At 44.1% G+C, this 23,206-nt stretch overlaps 1 protein-coding gene across 3 annotated transcripts in view; it reads right to left on the reverse strand.

Annotated features, from left to right (window-relative positions):
• Positions 1-2,756: 2,756 nt before the first annotated feature.
• Positions 2,757-23,206, reverse strand: part of FLI1 (Fli-1 proto-oncogene, ETS transcription factor) — a 1,144,904-nt gene continuing 1,124,454 nt past the window's right edge. For all 3 annotated transcript variants that reach the window (XM_086956984.1, XM_086956982.1, XM_086956983.1), the window contains 3 exons: positions 22,836-22,898; positions 8,336-8,383; positions 2,757-7,292 (listed from right to left, as the gene is read on the reverse strand). In XM_086956984.1, coding sequence (XP_086813110.1) covers positions 6,763-7,292; positions 8,336-8,383; positions 22,836-22,898 — 641 coding nt within the window. In that variant the 3' untranslated portion in view covers positions 2,757-6,762. The remainder of the gene's footprint in view (positions 7,293-8,335; positions 8,384-22,835; positions 22,899-23,206) is intronic.

Raw genomic sequence — 23,206 nt, forward strand, 5'->3', positions numbered from 1 at the left:
GATACTAAAACTAGAGACCTTGTGCCATTTCTTAGCTAAAGATCTCAAAGGTAGACTACCAAATCTAAAGCGAATATAAAGGCTTGTAGCTAGGGGAGCGGAAAAAAAATCTAAGAATTTCTCAAAACGGGAAAAAGGTTTAATGTCTAAATATGTACTTGTCAGTGTGCCAATTTGCTGGTTATTAAAATAATTGTCTTGGATATAAACCCAGTAGCTAGATTTCATAATGTTAAGATTAAGCCCGGTGTGGCGGCAACTCTTTCCAATGTTTGGCGCCACAGTTGTGGAATGCTCTGCCTCTGTCTCTGAGGACTAATGTCAACCTTCTGGCAATTAGGAAGAATCTCAAATCATAGCTGTATGTTCAGTAGTTTCTTTTCGGCCTGCTTTCCCGCTCTACACCGCTTTGGGTTTTTCTAGCACCGGGATAGTCCTCGGAGTTGCTGAGCGCTATATAAAACAAATTTTAACATAACATAACATAACATAACAAGATCAATTTTACTCATATTTTCTGGGTTAGTCCAAAATCATGTGAATGAACTAATGAACCAATTGGAATGAATTAACAAACCAATTGGAAACATGTTTAACCCAGGATTTCGACTTGGCACCCCTAATAGATTGCACTTCAACAAAACAATCTCTAAATTCCTTTAGCTCAGGGGTGACCCAAAGCTGACTCCATTAGAGCAGCTAAATCTGCAATTCTTTGGAGTCCTAAATCCAAGAACAGGGGAGTTAGAGGTGTACTGTTGGGAACAGAGACAAGCCATCTTATAAATCTATTTTCTGTAGCAGTAAGTGGGGAGACATCAGCACATCCACATATTTCAGCTTCATATAGAGCAGACCCTTGTGCCTTGCCGAGGTAAACCTCTATAGCCGGCGAAACAGCACGAGAGCTTGTTTGTCTATGCAGTCTACTAATAGCATTTGCTCTATGCTCAAGTAGTAGCATGCTTTTCTTGAGCTGATTATCCACTTTAGGCTCTCCATTACCTTGACTCATAAATAATCAAAATTCTTCACCCTCTCCAGTGTTTCCTTCCCAGCACTTACCGCTAAGATTTGACCACTCCATTTCCAAACACCATGAACTTGGTTTTACTAGCATTGAGCTCCAGACTCCTCGACACACACAAATCTGTGAATTTGTCAACATGGAGCTGGAGTCTCATTGGAGTCTTGGAGATGAGAAGGGAGACGTCGGCAAACAAGAGGATCGGCACCTTGCTGCCATTCTGTGTAGGGAAATCATTTCTGCAGTCCTTTAAGATGTCAGCCACTTTATTTATATAGAGGGAGCAAGGACACACCCTTGGCGCCCCCCCCCGCTGTATAGGAATGCGTTCAGTTAGCTCTCCTGCATGCCCTGATCGCACCTGAGCAAAGTTGTTACTATGCAGTTTGGACATGAGATGGACCAAGTTCTCAGGAACTCCCATCCTATTTAAGGTGAGCCATAGGTAAGAACGGGGGATAAGATCAAAGGCAAGATCAACAAACGCCACATGGAGCTTCTGTTGTCGAAGTAAAATGTATTTCCAGTATAATGTGGCAAATCTGGAAACTTGATCTATAGTGCTCTTCTTAGGACGAAAACCTGCTTGAAGGGGTGACATGATGTTATTTGTGTCTACCCAGTGTAACAACCTATCGAGTATTTGCCTTGCAAAGATTTTCTGGGCATTATCAATTAGGCTAATTGGCCAATAGTTAGAGGGCTCGTAAGCGTTGCCCTTCCTAAATATTGTAACGACCTCTGCCCCCCTCCAAGAATCCGGTTTCTCTCACCCTCGTGCTATAGCTTTAACAAGTAGATTAAAATAGACTGCCCGAATCTCAGGTTTTAATTTATATAGATCCCCTGGGATCTTATCAGGTCCCGGTGCCTTAGCGATTTTTAACGTGGGGATGGCATTAGCAGTGTTTTCTAAGCTAAAGATAATAGCTGAACCCTAAGATTATGAGGTATCCCAGCAGGACAAATCCATAGAAGATCCTATGTTACCACATATACTTGAGGGAACATCAGTCGAAAACTCATACAGATTAGAAAAAATGAGATACCCGCTTGTTAGCCGACATATGATGTTGGTAACTCTTTGCATTATTATTATCCACTCTAGTTTGGGCCACAGTGCGCCAAAACAGACTATAATCATTTGTTTTAACCGCAAGCAACATGTCTTCCCAGATTCTATCATCCCAACTCTTATTAGCTTGTTTTAACGAGACTTTATAAGCATGCCTGGCTTGGGCTATCTGGCTTCTTTCGCCTCCTAGAATGGCAGTCCTTAAGGAGCATTTAGCTTGTGTACCCTGTACATATGCTGCCTATTTTGTACCTGGACATATATCAAAAAATGTAAAGCATTACAACAAGGAAAACATTAAACTAAAATAACCTAGACCTCCTTGCATTATCAGTGCATGCTTGTATATCTGTTCATTGATTTGTTGCTCAATTTGCTCTCTATAATTATCCACAAATGTATGCACACTCATCAGGCTTTCTATGACCTTGTTCCAGCCGTTCGTTTTTGATGAGAAAATCCCTTACATACATTCTGGGTTATCCTCCAAACTTTTGCTTACGGGTTAAAGCTCTGGGATAAACAGTATTTAAAAAATCTATATTATTTCATTTAAGAAAACAATGTTGTGTGGATTAGTATTCCTTTGTTTAGCATTTCCAGCAGTGCCCCTTGATATTGAAATCAAACTTATCCTTTCAGTCAAAAAAAACATTTATTTGGTCAAATGTTTTCAATTTATTTTTCAAGTTAGTCCTCCTACAACTTTTGTCCATTTTAAACAACACAATTTATAAAAACAATCCCAAAGTGTACTTGCAAAATTATATATATTTAATATCCCAAAATACATTGCATATATATAGTAGCACAATGAAAAGGCTATGTTTTAATTATTGCAATAATGTTACATATGCACAGCCTGCAAGCACTTTAGGTGATTATGGCTAGAACATCTCAAACTACAGTGCATTTTTTAAAGGTACTCCACACATTGTCTTAGACTTGAAACGTGGCAGTAATTTAATTAATTAGAAATATTGCATGCGCAACATTGCCCTTGCATACAAATCACAGGCTAGGGTAACATTCTAGCACAAATATTGCCCTTTTACCAAGCTTCCAAAAAAATAGACATTTGGTCATTTCAAATATTTAGGATTAGAGAGCTGAGTCATTCAATACGCACTTTTTGTGGAATATTGTCTCTTCTCAAGGTGAACGCACATTAGGCTTAGTCACCTCACTTTTGAAGGATTACATTTAATTAATGAGTGTACAATATTAGCAAGTTATTAGAAAGTGTCCCTATAGATCTAGCTACTGCAGTTCCGGCTCAAAATGAGAAGATGACAATACCATGACATTTCATGCCTCAGAAAACACACCTACCAGTAATGTTTATTCTTTAGCTCTCTCCCGCAATGTATTACAGGGTGCAGATCACTAGGATGAGACACATGCAATGATTGTATATCCAGTTACTTATATACATTAGATTTGCATTTGGAATGTTGATTGTTTTGGTTAATATTTCTAATTGTAACTTTTCTTGTATAACGCATAATAACACTGTTTAGTTATTTCTAAGTGCTGAAGTATGACAGGTGTTACTGTGGCTCATTACTATCAAACTCAGATTTCTGACTCAGTAAGGGTGTTAGGTTTAGTTTACTTTTCTGGCATTGTATCTTGCAATTTTCGGATCACAGTGATTCTCAGTACTGAACTATTTATTCACTGAGCTACCTTGTGACAATGAAAATAAAGTCAATAACTGGTCAGAGCTACCACATATTGAAAACATTGTGATGTTAAACAGTATTTAATCAGAACCAGAGCCTCAATCCATTTTTCAATGAAAACATATCAAAATACACCCATCGCAAACTGAACAATGAACATGCCTATTTTAAAACAGAGGAATTAAAACAAATGATCAAATTTAGACATTACCTAGAAAAGAGCTGTATAGTTTACGCCCAACCTCATCCATTTGAAACACTATTAATACTGTTCATTAGTCTAAAATGCCTTACCTGCTGCTCTGGTCAAATCAGCAATGCTGTTTGCACAACAGAAGGTGACTTGCATACGGAATAATTTGCATTATTAAAAATAGCAGAGCCAATACTATGCTACTCTCTTTCCAAATCAAGATATTGGATTCTTTTTTGGAAAAGCCACTTGGTCATTTGAATGTTTTCCAGTTACTTTTGAGGGATGATTATAATGTATTTTAAAGTGAAGAAAATAGTGGCAGAAATTTCTTTTTTATGAAATGAAAATCTCTTTAATTGGCTGTAGAATAGTCCTCTCAAATTTATACACAAGGGATATTTTAACATTTATGGAAATTGTATTCATTCTAGTAATTTAATAATACGCATTGTTAAACAAAAGTTACTATTATCTTTTGATAGAATTGCTGACAAGTGCACTATTGCGTTGACAATATACATTGCTTCCATACTTATGTGTTCATGTTAAGACTCCATTAACTGAATTTGGAAGACGTTACCCAAAGTATTAGAATTATCTTTTTGTGTTGCACCCGTCTGCTTAGCAAAGTAAGACATTTAGCGTAAAGAAAAACTGCCCGGTTTGCTCTTTCTTGAATTGCAAATATTTCTTATCCGACAATCTGAATAGAATCACAAATGTCCGTGCATCTGTCTCTATGCCAAGTACTGAAAAACATCAGACCCATTTGGCACATACTTCATAAAGCGGAAGCCAACAAAAGACCAGTAAATGGAAAAACACACAACATATTTCAGTCAGACCTGAGTCTGATGTCACATTTAATGTTATGCATACATGTTGGTACCATAAATAAAGAGAAAGAGAGTGGTTTTGACCAGGTTCATCAATAAAGCGCTTTAAACAAGTAGTGTAAAAGTGAACATGTTGAGTGTTTTACTGCATGATGAGCACGGACTCTTATATCTAACATTTTCAGTCGACATAATGAAGATGGATGATTACGTTTTCTGTTTATTCATAACTACATTAAAATGCCTTCAGTCGCAGTGTACCCGCAACTTTATATTTTATCAGTTATCTCAAATTTCCCATTTGGAAAACACTTTTGATGTTGTAACTTAATATTTGTGTCAAGAGGGAGAACAAGCTACGTTTGTTACAATGTGCTCCTTTTGAGGGTCTGAGCACTTAACCGCTGGAGTTCTTAGGTCAGAATATTACCGTTGATTAGGGCCTAGCTTAGGTCAACTTATGAATTCACATAAAATGCTGAATCACTTCTGGAAACTTAAAGGTTGGGTTTGATTTCCAATGCCAATATTGAATATTCATTGCAACAATGCATAAAGAAATGATGTAAGTCACAAATATATACAATTTACCATATAGAAAGAAATAAGTATGGAAATAGTCATAAATGTTTTTATGCCACCGTGACAGGTGCTTAGACATATGTTAGGAATACCTTTAAAGTGAAAAACAAGTAGGAAATATCTTTTTGATATCCTTTAACTGGTAGAGGCAGAAGTTAAGGTTAATGTATATAGCCCAAATGTACAGACGGATAAAGCAAGATGTACAAATAATATTTAACAACTGTTGATAGTTAAAACTGCATTTGTGACCGAGGTCAACTCGTTTAAGTGTCTTCTTTCATAATGTGTAATATAGGAAAATAAATCTGCATAATTTAGACAATATTTTGCCATGTGATAGGTTGACCCTTTTTGATGGTTTAACAAACGCACAGCGTTTGCGAATCATTTCATATCAAAAATTGCATTTCTTTCGGACTTTCAAAAAAAGTTCTAGAACCCATGGGCATTTCCTATTATCCTCCCTCGGTATGCAAACAAGAAACCTTTGTGATCTCTGAAGTTGGTGTTAGACTCCTTCCAAGTTAAAGGATTGGTGAAATCCAATGTTGGGTCCAATTTCAGTTGCTATTTGTCCAGAAATTGTTAAAGAACTTCCAACCATATCCATACTGAAGAAAGGTAATGGAAGACTATGAATGCAGTAGTTACATCTTATGAGATGTGCCTCTGAATACGATGACATCAGTTTCTTATTTCCCTCTACAAGGAATTTAGAGGAGCGGTGTATGCAGAGACTCACAGGATTGCTGCTCTGAAACCTCAGTGAATATTCTTATTAGCCTCAAAACGTGGATTTCAGAACTACTATTTTCCAAAAGGTTTAAATGTCTTCACAAACATTTAAGGCTCATCATCCCTTAAAATTTTGAAGTTGATAAAATGTACATGATATTCCAGTTGGTTGAAAACCTTTTATGTCATAAAATCCCCTACTCCATTATTCCAGTTATGAAAGACATCGCTATACAGAAATACTCCAACAAAAAACGTCAGGAGTAGAGAACATCTGGATATTCTTGAGAGGACCATGATGATGTTTATTCAATCCATAGATGCCTGTATGCCATACCAAGAGAGATTCTTGTTGGTGAAATAGCTAAAGTCATTGTTTGTATTTGTAAACAGGTGTTACAAGGTGTTCCAAAAGCAACTACATTTAAAAACAAAGAATTTGTCTGCAGGCTTACTATCATCAATTTGCTTATAGTAAACAAAGCTGGATTTCAACTTTATCCAAAGAGAGCAAATTCTGAATCTTGTTTCTTTTTTTGTATTTTAAATGCCACAATTCAAGGAAATGTCTATTTGACTTTGAGAAGTTATGAATACCTAACAAGTCTTAAAGGCAATCTTGTCTAATAGTAGCCACCCAAGTGGGAAGGCACATGGGTGTTAGGGTGACGAGGGACGTTAGGGTTTGGGTAGATGTTTCCAGTTGGTGAGTTCCAATATGGTGAGGCAGCTCCAAAGAAGCTAGAGGAAGTCACAGGCATAGAAGAAGAGTGTGACTGAACAAAGTTCATTTTCTGTTGATGAGCATGATAGGAAGGCACATATGACAGCTCTGAGGGATATTTGTACATTGAAGACTCAGTTGGATGAGGCTGAAGAGCCTGTGCAATGCCATGAAAGTCAAACTTATAAGCATATCGTTTGCCATGTACTTTAGTCATAATGTTCTTGTCGTAGTAGTATCGCAAGGCACGGCTCAATTTATCATAATTCATGTTAGGTTTGCTCTTCCGCTCCCCCCACCGTCTTGCCACCTCATCTGGATCCGTCATTTTGAACTCCCCATTGGTGCCCTCCCATGTAATGCAGCTGGCATTGCAACTGTCTGATAGCAGCTCTAAGAGGAACTGCCACAGCTGGATCTGCCCACTTCCTGCAAGAAGAAAACAAAAGTGTAAGTAAATTGAAATTATGTGTTACAGGAAACTGCTTAGCATCTGGCATCTGAAATTCAAATGAAGAGTAAAGAGTCTATGGAAATTCAAACAGACAGTTTTCAGTCCATTGAAAATCCACGGAACTGAGAAACCATAGCAGAAGATTGTTTCCAAGTCCTGTTTAACATTATTTGAAATTATTTAAAGAATGTTTGTACACAGATGGTGTACTTTGCATTTTTGTGTTATCTAAGTTTTTTAATGTTTATTATTGCAACTAGATTAGAAAGTAGGCTACAAGGAAATAATTGTATACGATATGTTGGTAAGCAATAAATCTCAATTTTTAATATAATGTTATAACATTCAAATAGAATGGATATTAGGAATAAAATAAAAAGGCCCAAACCAATGTATTAGAATTCAAATAATCTACTGATGTCATTGAATTATAATGTTATGAAGCAAACAACCACACACATTTTGGTTTTATATGTATTGGCAGTACTGCATGCTCGATTATTGTGCCTCAAGTACCTCACTACACCCATTGAAGTTCTTCCTTTCGCGTCCCACTTTGGAAATAAAGGTAACATGGAAGCAGTGACTGACCATAACAGTTTATATGTGTTCACGAAAGGATGTTTGGGAGTTACATCTATGGTTATGGATTGCTTGAAAAGTTGTCTTTTGCAAGCCTGGTGATTCATTTTCTAAATTTAGCCAACTTAGTCAACTTCACAAGTTTGGCAACTTTTTTCTTTTTAAGTAGCATGGAAAACACTACCCAGAATATAAGGGTTGTGGAGAAAATGAAAACACCAAACATCATAAAATGTTTTGGTCCAACCATCTCTTGTAAAACCTCTTTGGAAAGAACATTTCATCCATTAACGAATTTTGCAAACTAGTCAAACTTTGCGACTTCAAACAATTGCAAATTATGTCACTTTCATGCAACTTCTAATTTCATCTTTGTTCCCTAGAATGCATGCACATGATTTCAAACCCTTCTGTTTTCTGTTAAGTTTGGTCTTACCTGGGTTTGCTAACCGACTACTGGTAGGCCCAAGAATCTGGTAAGGATCTACAAAAAAGTAACGGAAAAAATAATCTTAAAGAGGCACGTGCTAACTAAAATACATTTTCTCCTACCTAAAATGGCTCAGTTGAGGACTACTCCATCCCCTCCAGGTGCAAACTCTTTCTAAATAATGTTCTTAAGTATTCTGAATAATCAAGTCATCAATAATACATGTACACTTTTGTGGACGTCTTCACAAGACTGGGGTTGAGCGCAACTAACCTACAATAAGTGAATGTCAAACCAGCCTTGCAAGTCAAGTGCTTAGGGGACTGATACACATTTTCTGTATTTTAAAGTATATAGGGCCATATGTAGGTAATTTGTGTTTTGTGATTCTCAAATTGCGATTTTAAGGGAATCGCAAATAGAGAATCGCAAAACGCAATGTAGGTAGGATTAGCAACGGTTTTTGCGAATCCCACTTATTTCTTATTTGCGAATCGCAAATTGAGATTCGCAAATAAGGAATACCTTCTTATTCATTCATATGGGCTAGAAGGCCCATAGGAATGAATGGGAGAACAATCTCAATTTGTGATTCTCAATTAGAGAATCGCAAATTGAGAATGCAATTTCAGGGTTGCAAGGGTGTCAATAGGACACCCTTTTGCACCCCTGAAATTAGCATGTATGTGACCCACATGGCACTTTGAAAAATGCCAAAAAGTGCATTTTCAAAGAAATCACAAATTAACACCAACCTGAAGTTAGTGGTATTTTGCGATTCCTTAAGCCAAAATTCGCACAACTTGGATGCTTCCTACATTGCATTTAAGGAATCACAATTTGTGATTCCTTAACTGCAACTGCAAAATAAGGAATCGCAAATTTTGCAATTCCTTATTTTGCATGTCGCTTTTTGGGTGCTACATAGCACACTGCCCTAATTGCGATCGCAAATGCTGAAATTCTGCGAATTTCAGCATTTGCGAGCGCAATTAGGCTTTCTACAAATGGCCCATAAACATTTAAGAGACAACAATTTGTTCTACAGCCACCTTGAATTTATACAGCAGGCTATTGCATTTACAGTATCTGGTGAAACTAAGAGCAGGCTTTGAAAATAAATCGGTGGCTCTTCTCCACACAAATGTCTACGGGTGCAGTTAGGATTGTTTCTGTACAGCTAAATGATAGTTCGAGAGGGGCAGATGTGCTGAAATTTGGCAATACCTTTCTTCATCTCAACTTAAAGTCAGGGCCACTGGAATCATGTGATGGGGATAAATACATTATGCAGCAGGGCTGACAAAAGCATGTGGCAAGAAAACACACATTTTGCAGTTTAATGCAGCATATTTTGTGATAGTAAGACCTCATTATACAACAATAAGCAATACAAATTTTCAGAGTTAACCTTTGTGAAGGGCATTTCTCTGATCCATCTGAGATATGAACAACATTTATTTTGTTAAAATCTGCAGATTATGCAGCATAGGATGGATTATTCACAGTGATGATATAGCTCAACGGACATGCCCTGATTGATGTTTTTAATCCAATGAATTGAATTGAAGTGTGCTAATTTATATTGTTGAATGTAATGTGACTTCTTTTATGACAATGTTGTCGAAATAAAGATGATAAAGAAGAAGATTATGTGGCAAATAGACAAATCCATAATTAAGGGGAAAATGCAGCAGTCTGCAAAATTGCATTATTCCAGCGTCCTGCTTAAATTCATCATGGCTGGCAAGACAGAAATAAGATGAAGAACCAACCACAGATCTTTCAAAAAACACAAATGTGTTTTTCTGTGTCCACTAAGCTTCCTGACAGTTTTATGAATAAAGCAACTAAGAGCACCAGAATCCTGGGAGGAGTGTTTCATTGCACAGATATATCTAACTCTGAAACACACATGCAGATTAGTGAATGGAAAATGTAAGCGCTTGTTTAATCACAACTGTTTCAGCCTATGGAATGTCTTGGTGATGTGATTTGAATTCAGTTTGTCTTCCAACATTGACAATACAACCTCAGTGGCAGGATCGCCCAGGCTGCAATCAGCCCGCAAGGGATTGGTGTGATCATAATATATTGTTGTTATACAACCAATCACCTTATCTCATGCTTCTTGCCCATTACCTAAATTCAGTGTACATGTCCGATTAATCTACAATAACCAGTTGGCAAGGGATACCTGTGATCTCACACGGCTTTCGTTGTGCTAGCAATATGATTGCAGTCATTGATTTAAAATATCCATTGGAATCTATTGTTTTTTTTTTACTAAGCCTTCCTATTATTAGGAAGATATCCTACTGGGCTGATCAAGGAGGCTAATGAAAAGTGTATTATTTGGTTAAAGACCTCTTTACAAGACACACCTAATGCCTCTGTGTGTGAGACTAACGACCTCACAGTTCATAGTTTACAACTGATAACATCAGATTCTCCAGTATTGGGGTGTCTTTCAAAGATTCACATGCCTGAATCATTCCCCGTTGGAGTGGGAGTCCCACAGTACATAAAAAAAGCAATAAGATGCACATAATAACCAAAACACCTTGGTAATACACAACCAGGAAGTAAAGTAGCCCTAGCTACAAGAGTAAAAACGTCCAAACTCATGACTATCATAGTCATTTTGTATAGTCTAAACTGTAGCCAATCAGTGGACAGCACCCACCAGAATGTTCTCCCCAGAGGCTCAGGCTCTCAGATTTTCTACCGCACGTCGTGTGAAGGGAGTCTCCCTGAGTTCTGCTCATTACTTTACTTTTCTGACTGGATTTCTTCATCCAAGATGTCTTCTAGTAAAAAATCTCTCTTCAGGCCATGTGAGTCCTGTGGGAAGCTCCAGCTTTTTAAAGAAGATCCCCACAAAAAGTGCATCTACTGCTTTTATCCTGATCATGAGGTGATAGAGTGTAAAATCTGCAGGACCTTCCCTCAGAGACAGGGGAGGACGCCTTCTTCTGTGGCTACAGAACATTAAAGACCAGGACAATCCCCTCTCTGAAGTGGGAAGTGTGGCTTCAGGGTCATCTATATCCTCAAGAAAGAGGATGGCTGAGGAAGATCTATCTTCCACTGGGGCTAAGGTGTTGAGGAAAGCTCAGCCCTCCAAGGGCTCTAGCTTGCCTTCTGCAAAAAAGGCTTCTCCACCTTTTGAATCGTCATCTGTATCGCCCCATAAAAGGACTGGAAAGTCTTTGACATCTAAGAGGCTACCTGAGAAGGTTTTTCCTCAGAAGAAGAGGTCTACATCGTCGACGATTATCAACGTCGACGCCACTTCAACGTCGACAGTCACCTTCTCATCACCTAAACCAAAGATGATAATGTCGTCAGCCTCTTCACCGTCGACTCTGGTCTCTGTTGTGGTAAGACCTATTTCGTCGACGAAGATTATGCTTCCATCGTTGACGCTCCTTCGACGACTACGAAGGGAGGTAAGATTCTGTCAATGAGTGCTTCGTTGACGAATACTGGCCCATTGTCGACGACCCCACCGTCGACGAAGACTACCCCATCGACGAGTGCTCCATCGACGTAGATTGGCTCGACGTCGATGAACCCACCGTCGACGAAGGCTGCCTCGACGTTGAAGATCCCACGGTCAACAAAGACTGCCTCGCCGTCAATAGCTTCATCATCGATGAAAAATGCCCCTTCGACCAAGACGTCATCGACGAAGGAGGCCTCCTTGTCAAAAACATCGTCGACGAAGATTACACCATCACTTTAATTGACTGTCTCGTCGACACCATCTTCTTCGACGACACTGTCGATGACAAAACCGTTGACGCCACTTTTATCGACATGTACTGAACTTCAAGCATGGTCTTCCACACCATCTACAGCCTCTTTTGCCCATCCGATTACAACACCTTCTCTGCTTGAGAGACGTGGCTCGTCATTACAAGCTCTATCACTGCTTAAATTGCCTGAACAATTGCTGGATTCAGATGATGATGATGAGGGGCAATCTGATGTAGATGACAGGTTCCGAACTGCTACAAGTCCATCTGAGTTGCTTATTAAATATCAAGAGGAAGATCCAGACGAGGAACATTTCTCTGAATCTGTATGCCAAGCTCCTACCATGGTGCCCTCAGCACAAAATCATTTGGCCCTTTTTAATAATTTACAGTACATGTTAGACGATTACTATCGGCGTTTCCCTCCATCTGAGTCGGCAGCATCTTTACCATCCACTTCTATGCCTCAGTCCTCTACATCCGCTTTGAAATCTCCGAGACCACCTTCTCCAGCACCATCTCATCATTCTCAAGAAGTGAACACCACAGATGAGGATAGAGAGGGAGAGGTGGATGACAAATCTAGTCTGTCGGAATGGGATGACTACCAAATTCAGACACCGTCACCTTCGGCTCCAGCTGCGGCTAATTCGCCTCCAGTAGACATCGGAGGCTTCCATCTCCTGATGCAAAGGGCTACTAAAAGATTCTTAATCCTGATGGAAACAAAGAAAGATTAGTGCTTTCTTAAATGATTTTAAAGATCAGCCGCGAAGGCAAGTCAAAACTATTCCCATCATTGACTTCATATGTAAAGAAGGTTTAAAAATTATGGTGAGGGGGGGGCGTGGCCAAGATGGCGACCTGACCAGACGTGTCCTGAGAGGCTCCCCGGCCCTGATCCCCAAATAGCCCTTATAATAGTGTAATCTACCCCGCAAATCATTAATTCCACGGCCCCAAGGCACAGCACCTTGCTCAGGTGCTTTCAGCTCAGTGATCGGAGCCACGACGCTCATCGGAGCTGCAGAGCGAACAACGAGAGCCTCTGCTGGTGAGCGACAGCGAAATGGTGACTGGGCCAGCCCGGCGACTGCGGTGACTTCTGCGCTCTGTGACACGAACCGGAGCGAGCGGAAGGTCGAAAACAGCCGCTGCACCTCTCGGGCCGACTGCAGGACGGCCCGAGCAACTCGGAGTCTAAACACAGCTACAGCCGACAGTGAGGACACTCAGAGGCAGCCGGGCGGGCTGCTGAGCTAATTGAGCCCCCAGCTTGGAGCCTTGTGCCCGGGGAGACCGAAGCGGAACTGCAGCATGGATGACCAGTGAGGGAGCTAACCCTTCTGAAGTGCGCCCGACCCCCCGACCTGACATGCAGAGATGAGCTCCGTCGCCTGAAGAGCGGCCTTTGCTGGGGCCGAGGAGGTCGATAGCGACAGAGACGGAGGTACGGGCCGCAGCCCAGTGAAGACCCCGGCCGCTGGCGGAGGGCGCGGGAGAAATGGATGCTGGTGCCTACACGGCCCTCTGCTCCGCGAGCCTAACACCTAATCTTGGGGCCGACAGGGGAGATGCCTACACTCCCGACCTGCTCTATCACCCAGTTGAGGCCCTGAAAATTTAGATCCAGGCCTTGGGCCTACTGCTGGAAGACGCTGGCGGCCAATGGCGCAAAACTGAGCCCGCACGGGCCGGAACATTGCCCGCATACGAGACGCCCGTCCTGTGGGACATCAAGCAACTGCTGAGCGTAGTGGACTTGGACACAGAAGCGGCGGCGCTGCCTGGCTGCCGGAGACGCCAGAGGTCCCCCGGGGGAGTGGACGGGAAACGTTCCCGGGTGCCGCCTCGGACCCACGGGCCTGGCGAGTTCTGTTCCCGGAGCGGCTGTAGTGACACACGCTGCCTCACAAAGAGCTTTCCCCGGACGCTTGACGATTATAGAGCTCCAACATCATGGCTACTGCGGGCGCAAGGGGTCCCGTAACATCGTTGATATGCTTCACAAAAACACTTCAAAAGGTGAGAAGGTCCAGGTGTCGCCAACCCCTAAGGCACCTGCTCATCTCTCAGGCCAAGACGAAGACACGGCCCCTATCACAAAGGTCTTCCTAGCCTCCCTCTTCAATACCCTGAGGGACGACTTTCAAGCCCTGAAGCAGGAACTAGCGGGGGAGCAGCGAGAACTCCGCTGTGATGTAGATAGCCTGGAGGAGCGCGTGGCGGTGGTGGAGGAAGCAGATGAGACCCGCAGTATGGAAGTGGAACGGCTGCAGCAGGAGATCCTCCGTCTTCAGGAACAGCAGGTGGACCTCCAAGCACACTAGGAAGACCTAGAGAACCGCTCCCGAAGAAACAACATACGGATCCGGGAAGTGCCGTTGAAGTAAGCATGGGCGAATTTTGCGGATCTCGCGTTCGCGGATTTTGCGGATTTGCGAACTCGCAATCCGCAAAATCCGCGAATTCTCGCGAATTTGCGGATTTTTTTTTTATGTTCGCACGGGTTTCTGCAAGTTCGCGAGGGTTTTGTACAATTTCGCAAATTGCGAAATTTTACAAAACGCGTGCGAACTTGCAGCAACCCGTGCGAACACAATAATATGAAGAGAAAGAAGCTCCTGGTCACAGGAACAGCACGGGGATTGCGCTCATGAAAGTCAAGGATGCAAAGGCCTCTACCCAGCATCACAGCTGACTTTCCACGGTAGATTTGGGAAGAGGCACAACTGTCCAGCCTCGAAGACGCTTATGATTGTTTTTGGGCTAATGAATGAGTCACTGAATTTGAGCATCATCTAGTTCGAGCGACCATGTGTGTGTTACTATGCAATCGCCCCGAAGGGCGCAGGGGTCCCTTGAGTGAGCTGTCCATCATAGTGGGTGAGTGGCGGGAAGACGGTGCAAACCGCGAGTGTGTGCGCGGGGCCAAACGTGCGGGGCTTCCATGCGAGTTCACATGCCTCTTGTGTGCATAAAAGGTCAGAGAAAGATCAGTTCAGCAGATGAAGAGAAAAAGCTCCTGGTCACAGGAACAGCACGGGTATTGCGCTCGTGAAAGTCAAGGATGCAAAAGCCTCTATCCAGCACCACAGCTGATTTTCCACGGTAGATTTGGGAAGAAGGCACACCTGCCTCGACGACGAATGAGTCACAGGAAGGGTCACAGGAAGGGCATGTTGTAAATATTTTAGGATGGCGCCGGCAAGCTGCCAGCGCCATCCTAAAATACTTACTAAATTAGCTTCAACAGGAAGCTCTAACAGATAAAATAAAGCAGGTGCGAGCACCTGCTTTATTTTATCTATTAGAGCTTCCTGTTGAAGCTAACTTAGTAACTATTTTAGGATGGCGCTGGCAGCTTGCCGGCGCCATCCTAAAATAGTTACAACAGGCCAGGCTTGAACTTTTGCCCCCGGAAAAATCCGCCGCTCGCGAATTTGCGGATTTTCGGTAAATTCGCGGGAGTTCGCGGATTGCGAATTTACCTAAAATCCGCAAAATCCGCGAGCGGAACGGATTTTCCGCCCATACTTACGTTGAAGTCAGAAGGAAACAGAGTTGTCAACTACCTGCAGGAGCTGTTTCGAGAGATCTCGGGGAATCTGGTGAGTTTGACATTCGCATCGACCGCGCACATAGAGTCGGACTAGCACGGCGCGCACCTTCCCCCCCCCGGACATTCTAGCTTTCCTCCCAGATTTCCCACTGAAAGAATGAATTTTGAGAAAGGCCCTTTCGAAACAGCCTATCCTCTTCCGGGGAAACTCTGTGGCCCTCTTCCAAGATATTTACACCATCACGTTACAGAAGCGGAAAGCCTTCAGAGTCGCCACGAACTTCCTAAGGGACAATGGAGTACCATACTCTTGGGGTCACCCTTTTCGACTAATTTTTAAATGGAAGGGGTCACTACACCAGCTCAGGTCACTCCAAGACACATGCGCGTTGTTGGGCATTGCTTCACCAGAAGACACCGGATCTAGAGAGACCTCCCCACATAGATCTCAGGACAGGGCCCTGCAGCACTCTGGTAGCGGGTGGCAGACGGTGCGGAGGCGACGATCCCCCAGGCCTCTTTCGGAGCCTGACCCCACCATAGCTGCATAGGAGCGAAAAGCAGCAGTACAGGAAGTGGTGGACAATACAGTGACCAAACTGTAAAGATGTCCTTACCAAGGGATATGTTTCCATGATATAACACTATCCGGGGGGAGGGGCGGGGGAGCTACTGAGTCAGCCGCTGCCACGTTACCCTCTACATTGACACTCTACGGACCTGAACTTTGTCCTAATAGGCCCAGACTATGAGTAGTGTTCTACGGGGTTGTTGGGGGGAGAGGGGGGATGGGAGAGGGGGGGCGTTGGTTGAAGTTGGGGGTAGGAGGGCGATTTTGCACTTTGGAGATCTGCTAGTTGGGGTTAGGGAGGGAACTGGTTGGGAGTTGGGGGGCGGGGGTGAATGCAGAGCTCAGTTCTTGTACAGACACACTGGTTGCACCTCCACACTGCTCGGTACTTACAGTTCAGAGGGACTCCTTTTCACTCATCACGATGGGCCGCCAGCCGGATGCCATAACCTTAGCTCTCCACCCCACACACTACGATGCCTAACACCTTTAAAATCTTGACACTTAATGTGCGGTGACTTAACAATCCTGGGGAAAGAGAATACTCCCACTACTCTGCGGCGCACAAATCGTACGCAAGCATAGATCACTTTTTGGTGATGAGCCCAGTGAGTTCTCTCACCTCGTCGGTGGATATGGGAGTCATTTCCTTGTCGAATCATGCCCCGGTCTCAATGATTGTTTCCACACCACCGTCTCCAACATCTCCTAGAGTGTGGCGACTCCAAGATACACTCCTACACAGGCAGGATGTAGTGAAGCAGATTAAGGACTCTGTCCAAGACTTCCTACAACATAATGCAAACTCAGACACCACGCTAGCAACCCAATGGGCCGCACTAAAGGCTGTCCTTTGAGGGGTTTTTATTGCGATCTCCTCGGCTGATAATAGAATGCGAAAGGAAAAAAGGGAGGAACTAACTCTAAAAGTACAGGAACTTGAGCGCATGCACCAGCAGACGGGGGCTCCTAGATTCTGGAAACAGCTCAGGGTGGCACGAGGTCACCTGGCGGCTCTTGACACAGACCGGGCAGAGTATGCGGCACTGAGGTTGAAGCATGCCTACTATACCGTCGGAGATCGATGTGGGCGATTACTGGCCAGCCGGCTTAGAATAGCCCGACAACACCAGAGGGTGAAAGAAGTCACGCGCACTGACGGGTCGGTGGCAATGGAAGATACACACTTTGCAGAGACGTTCAGAGACTTCTATGCCACACTTTACGAGGGCACACCTCCAAATATCGCTGCCGCATCTAGATACCTGGACGCGGTCACACTCCCATCCCTAGCGCCGGAACAGTCGGAATGGCTAGAGAGGGAAATACGCATTGAGGAAGTGGTCACAGCAATCGCGCGTCTCAAGGTGGGGAAGGCGCTTGGACCAGACGGTTATTCCTCTTCCTTCTACAAGACCTTCTGCACTACCCTAGGGCCGTTGCTCACTCATCTCTTTAATTCGTTCACAGAACCAGGGGCCATCCCATCGGATCTCCTGCGTGCCTCTATTTCGGTCATCCCAAAGCCGGGGAAGGAAAGAACCAACTGCGGGGCATATCGACCAATTTCCCTTCTTAATGTTGACCTCAAATTATATACCAGCATCCTAGCCGCACGTCTGGCCGCCCACCTGCCAGGCTTAGTAGACCCAGACCAAGCGGGTTTTGTCCCTGATCGACAGACTGTCGACAATACAAAGAGGGTCAGCCACCTGATTGAAAAAGCTTCCCGAATACCTGGGGAACACATGATATTGGCGGTCGACGCGGAAAAGGCGTTCAACCGTGTCCATTGGCCTTACCTGGAGTTGGTGCTGGCCAAGTTTGGGGTGGGAGAGAAATTTCGAACCCTGGTCTTCAACTGCTACAGCGCGCCCTCTGCAGTGGTGAGAGTCAATGGCCACACATCGACTGCATTCCCCATAGAGAGAGGAATGAGACAAGGGTGCCCACTGTCACCGCTCCTCTTCGCCCTCTATATGGAGCCCCTCGCTTATCGGATCCGGCAGCAACAGGAGACTCTGGGCATCAAATTCGGCGGTGACCTGCACACCATTAGCCTCTATGCGGATGATGTCCTACTTACCTTGGATCATCCACGAACGGCGCTACCCGCGTGCATAGCTGAGCTTGAGGCGTTTGCTACGGTGTCCGGGTTTAAGATGAACACGGACAAATCGATAGCGTTAGATCTGTCACTTACGGCCTCGACTTGAGCCTACCTACAGACCCTCCTACCCGTTCAATGGGCCACAGATACGGTTCCATACCTTGGAATCCAGCTCGCCTCAACCCTGACCAGAATGGTCACAGCCAATTACGCTACACTGCGTGCACGCATCCGAGGAGAGATGGATCGGTGGAGACACCTTCCCCTATCCTGGCTGGGCCGCATCGCGGCAGTTAAGATGACCATCCTGCCGCAAATCCTGTATCTCTTTCGTGCCTTACCACTTAGGCCCCCAGCAGGATGGATACAACACACCCAATCGGACCTAGCTAACTTTGTCTGGCAAGGTCGGAAGCCCCGGCTGAAGAGGACGCTCGCGACTTTAGCCCCGGAAGAAGGACGTTTGGGTATTCCTGACCTGAACAAATACTACCAGGCAACGCAATTGCGCTATTTAGTGGAATGGAGCAAATGGGAGTCTGACAAGCACTGGCTCTTTCAGGACCAGGCAGTGGCGGGACGCCCACTACAAGAGATACCATTTTTGCAACGAGCTCACAAGCCAGCCAACCTCTATGCGTCCTCTGTAACCCGAGTGCCCCTAGAAATCTGGGATGCGACTAACAAACGTCATGGCTTGACGACGTTTCCCTCTCCACTCACGCCCCTAGTAGACAACCCAGACTTCACCCCCGGTACGGTCAAAGGGGTCTTTGCACATTGGAGACCGGCAGGTTGTCGCGGCCTGTATCATATGTACAGCTCAGAAGGGATACTTCCTTTCCAGCTCTTTAGGCAGGAATATAACTTCCCCAAAACAGAGCGTATGAGATATTTGCAGGTACGTCACTGGGCATTACAGCCGCAAGTCCGAGACTCAGCTGACAGGACATTTACCCCATACGAACGTTGGCTCTTCTCACGCACCTCCAACTCCAAGCTCATCTCCGACCTTTATAAGCTGATTCAGACACCAACCACGCACATCTACAATCCGGGCAGGGTACGATGGGAGAGGGAACTAGGTAGAGCCCTGAGTAATAAGGAATGAGGGAACATAGCATATAGGGCTAGACACTCAGCGTATCATATGGGACTCACGGAGACACTCACCAAAATATCTCAATACTGGTACTACACCCCTGAGAGGATGTCCGAAATGGATCCCTCCAAAAATAAGCTCTGCTGGAGAGGATGTGGGCACACTGGAACTTTGATACACATTTTGTGGGTATGCCCGCTCATTCAATCATATTGGACATACATTATAGACGAGGTAGATGCACACTTCCAGACAGAACTACCTCGATTCCCTGCTTATATTCTGCTGGGCCTTCCCAACGCACTAACATATCCGCTGCACTCTCGCAGGGGCTGTCAAATGGCCATAGCTCTAGGGTCGGCTCTGCAGAATATCCTCACACACTGGCGTACCACCAATGTCCCTACCACCACAGGCTGGCTCCACCGGATGTGGCATGTGTTGGGTATGGAGAAGCTGTCACTCACCGCAGCGGGGAAAGGGGACCAATTTGAGGAACTGTGGAAACCTTTTAGGGCCCTACTACTAACTGAATTCACGGAGCTAACGTGTCCTAGATATCTCAGATTGTTGCGCCTGACGGCGCCTCCAGCTACAGACCCTTAGGTACTTGAGGCATGAGACACGCTGAAGTTGAGACAATGAGCAGTAGGGGTACAATGGGAAGCTCAGGATTGGGCAGGGGAGGAGGGGCAAGGGGGGGTTTGGAAGGGGAGGGGGGGTTACGGGTGGGAGGAAAGTTTTCTTGGATTATTTTGGTTCTGATAATTTCTTGGTACAGTGCATTTTTGTCCCCGACAGATTGGACTTTACTGGTATTACCGGTGTAACTTTGCACGTCTTGCTTCTGCTGAGCATTGACACTTATACCTGGTGTAATTACTCTGCTTTTTGTACCACATTGCACAGTCTTCCAACAATAAAAAGATTTAAACCTAAAAATTATGATGACACCCAATTCCTTTCGGGCTGTATTGCCCCGGTTAGACAAAAAGTACAAGGCACCAGACAACTCTCCTGCATGCCTAATAGGGCAACCCAAGGCTGCTGGGTCATCGCTCAAGTGGCGCAAAGAAGGGCCAGGAACCCCTCTTCACCTATTTCGGCTCCACCTCATAGAGATGGCAGGCGTTTGGACACCATCCGGAAGAAGGTCTCCACGATGGCAGCAACCACTGTAAGAGCCGCGTACTCCCTAGCGATATTAGGGAGGTACGACAGGCAAATGTGGTCCGACATCTCCCCCTATGTTGAGATGTTACCAGAACCTGCGAAAACTGAGGCAAAGCAAATATTGCGAGAGGGTGAACTTGCTTCAGCAGAGATGATTGACGCAGCAGTGGACGTGGCATCTACAGGTTTCAGACAGCTAGCGAGTGCGGCTGTGTTGAGGAGACAGGGATGGCTAAAGTCCACATCGTTTCGCCAGGAGGTCCAGACCAAAATAGTTGACATGCCTTTTGATGGCGAGTTTCTTTTTGGCCAACATGTTGACGAGGCCCCACAGGCTATCAAAAAGGACACTGAAACGGAAATATCATTGAGTAGCCTGCAGTTTCGCAAGTTGTCCTTTCGAGGGACTAAAGGGCGTGGATCCTTTTCCAACAGAGGAAATTACAATCAGCAGAAGTTGTATCAAACCTCTCAAACCAACCAGAAGTACCAGCCCTACAAACAACAGTCTTACAGACAGCAGGGTAATTCTTACAGGAAGCTCATTCCACGTTGAAGGTATTCTTGGCAGCCATATCGAGGTTCCGTCAGGATGGCTCTAACTCTCTTTATTCTGCAATTTTTTAAAGGACTCTTTCGAATGTTTCCTCCTATTCAGGTCCACCTCCATACTGGCATTTGAATGTGGTGCTCGCTCAGCTCATGCGCCACCCCTTTGAACCTATTCATAAAGTGGATCTTAAGTTCCTTACGTGGAAGGTTTCTCTACTTTTGGCGCTGACATCAGTAAGAAGGGTCAGCGACATTCAGGCATTCACGATTAAGTCTCCTTTTCTACAATTCACGTCAAATTCATTGGTGCTTCGTACCAATCCAAGCTTCATGCCTAAGGTTCCTTCAGACTTCCACCTTAATGAACCAGTCATTCTAAAGACATTTTTTCCAAATCCTCAAACAGCAGCAGAAAGAGCTTTGCATTCCCTTGACTTCAGGAGATGTCTCAAGTTCTATCTGCAATGAACTGCAACAATTTGGAAAACAGACCAGCTATTCGTAGCATATGGAAGGCTATGTCAAGGTTACGCTGTATCCAAACAGACTATAGCCCGTTGGATGTCCTCGACGATTAGTCTCTGTCATCAAAAGGCGGGAAGGCCTTTACGCTCCATGCCAAGAGCCCATTCTACAAGAGCGGTTTCCTCTTCCACCGCTCTCTTTGCTGGTGTGCCTCTTTATCAGAACTGCAGAGCGGCAACCTGGTCCAGCAGGCACACGTTTACTAAACTTTACTGTTTGGACACAGCAAGTGAGGCAGATACGTCAGTGGGACGAGCAGTTCTCCGCAATCTTTTCAAATAAGGTGAGCCTTTGTTCTCTCTCCTCCAATTTGCTCTTTTTAGACTCTTATTCTTACATGGTATTCTCTTTTGCGCAGTATGCATTTGTAAGCACTATTTTATTTATATACGTTTAGGATTCTGCTCATGCTGCTTTCAGATGCATGTTTACATATATTCTGTGATACAAAGAGCGTCTAACAAGCAATTTGGTTTGTACTGCTATCTACTCTGATTCAGGCATGTGAATCTATGAAAGACACTCCAATACTGGAGAAGTAGTAGTTACATACCTCTAATCCGTGGTTCTCCAGTATTGGTGTATTTCATAGATTCACATGCAACCCGCCCACCTCCCCGCAGAGGCTCTTTGGCTATGATGTTTAGCTTCACACCTGTGCGAGAAAATCTGAGAGCCTGAGCCTCTGGGGAGAACATTCTGGTGGGTGCTGTTGCCTGATTGGCTGCAGTTTGGACTATACAAAATGACTATGATAGTCATGAGTGCGGAAGTTTTTACTCTTGTAGCTAGGGCTACTTTACTTCCTGGTTGCGCATTACCAATGGAAATATGGTGCTGACTTTGCAGTTAAGAGTAGGAGAAGAAGACATCGCCATTTGAGGCAGGCGGCTGATGACATCACTCTGTACTAAAGAAGTGAGATGGCATTAGTTAAGGGATAGGTGACTAATGGCATCACAGTTTAGGACAGAAGTCCAATGGGATCACGGTGAAGGGTAAGGGCCGATCACATCATAGTTCATAGAAGAAGATGGAAGAACTCAAAATTGAACGTAGGATTCTGATGACCCCAACTCAGGTTAGAGGGTCTGATGACATCACAGGTAAGAGTATAGTCTGGTGACACAACTTATCATACATCCTGTACCTGGATGGGGCCGCTGCTGTTCTGTGTTTTTGTTCACATTTTGCGATCCTCCAAGAGGTGGACCTGTGACAAGGAAATAGAATAAATTGGCTACTTTAATATTTGAACTGTAAACTTAGACCAGATAAGACTGGGAAAGTTAATAAATTAACACAACAAATAATTAAACTTGTAGTTTAATGAGCAATGATAAAAATAAAATGTGATACGGAAAAAGACAACCATTTGAAATGTGCTGATTTATAATAGGCATTCATAGTTACCCGTGTAGGCCATAGGAAAGCTATGAAGCAATTTTCCTTTAGCTAAAAGCAAAATCAAACAATGCTGAAATGTGCACAAAGTGAATTAAAAGCTTGACTTTAAATTGA

The sequence above is a fragment of the Lissotriton vulgaris genome, chromosome 2_1 (assembly GCF_964263255.1).
Source record: "Lissotriton vulgaris chromosome 2_1, aLisVul1.2, whole genome shotgun sequence".
NCBI lineage: Eukaryota > Metazoa > Chordata > Amphibia > Caudata > Salamandridae > Lissotriton > Lissotriton vulgaris.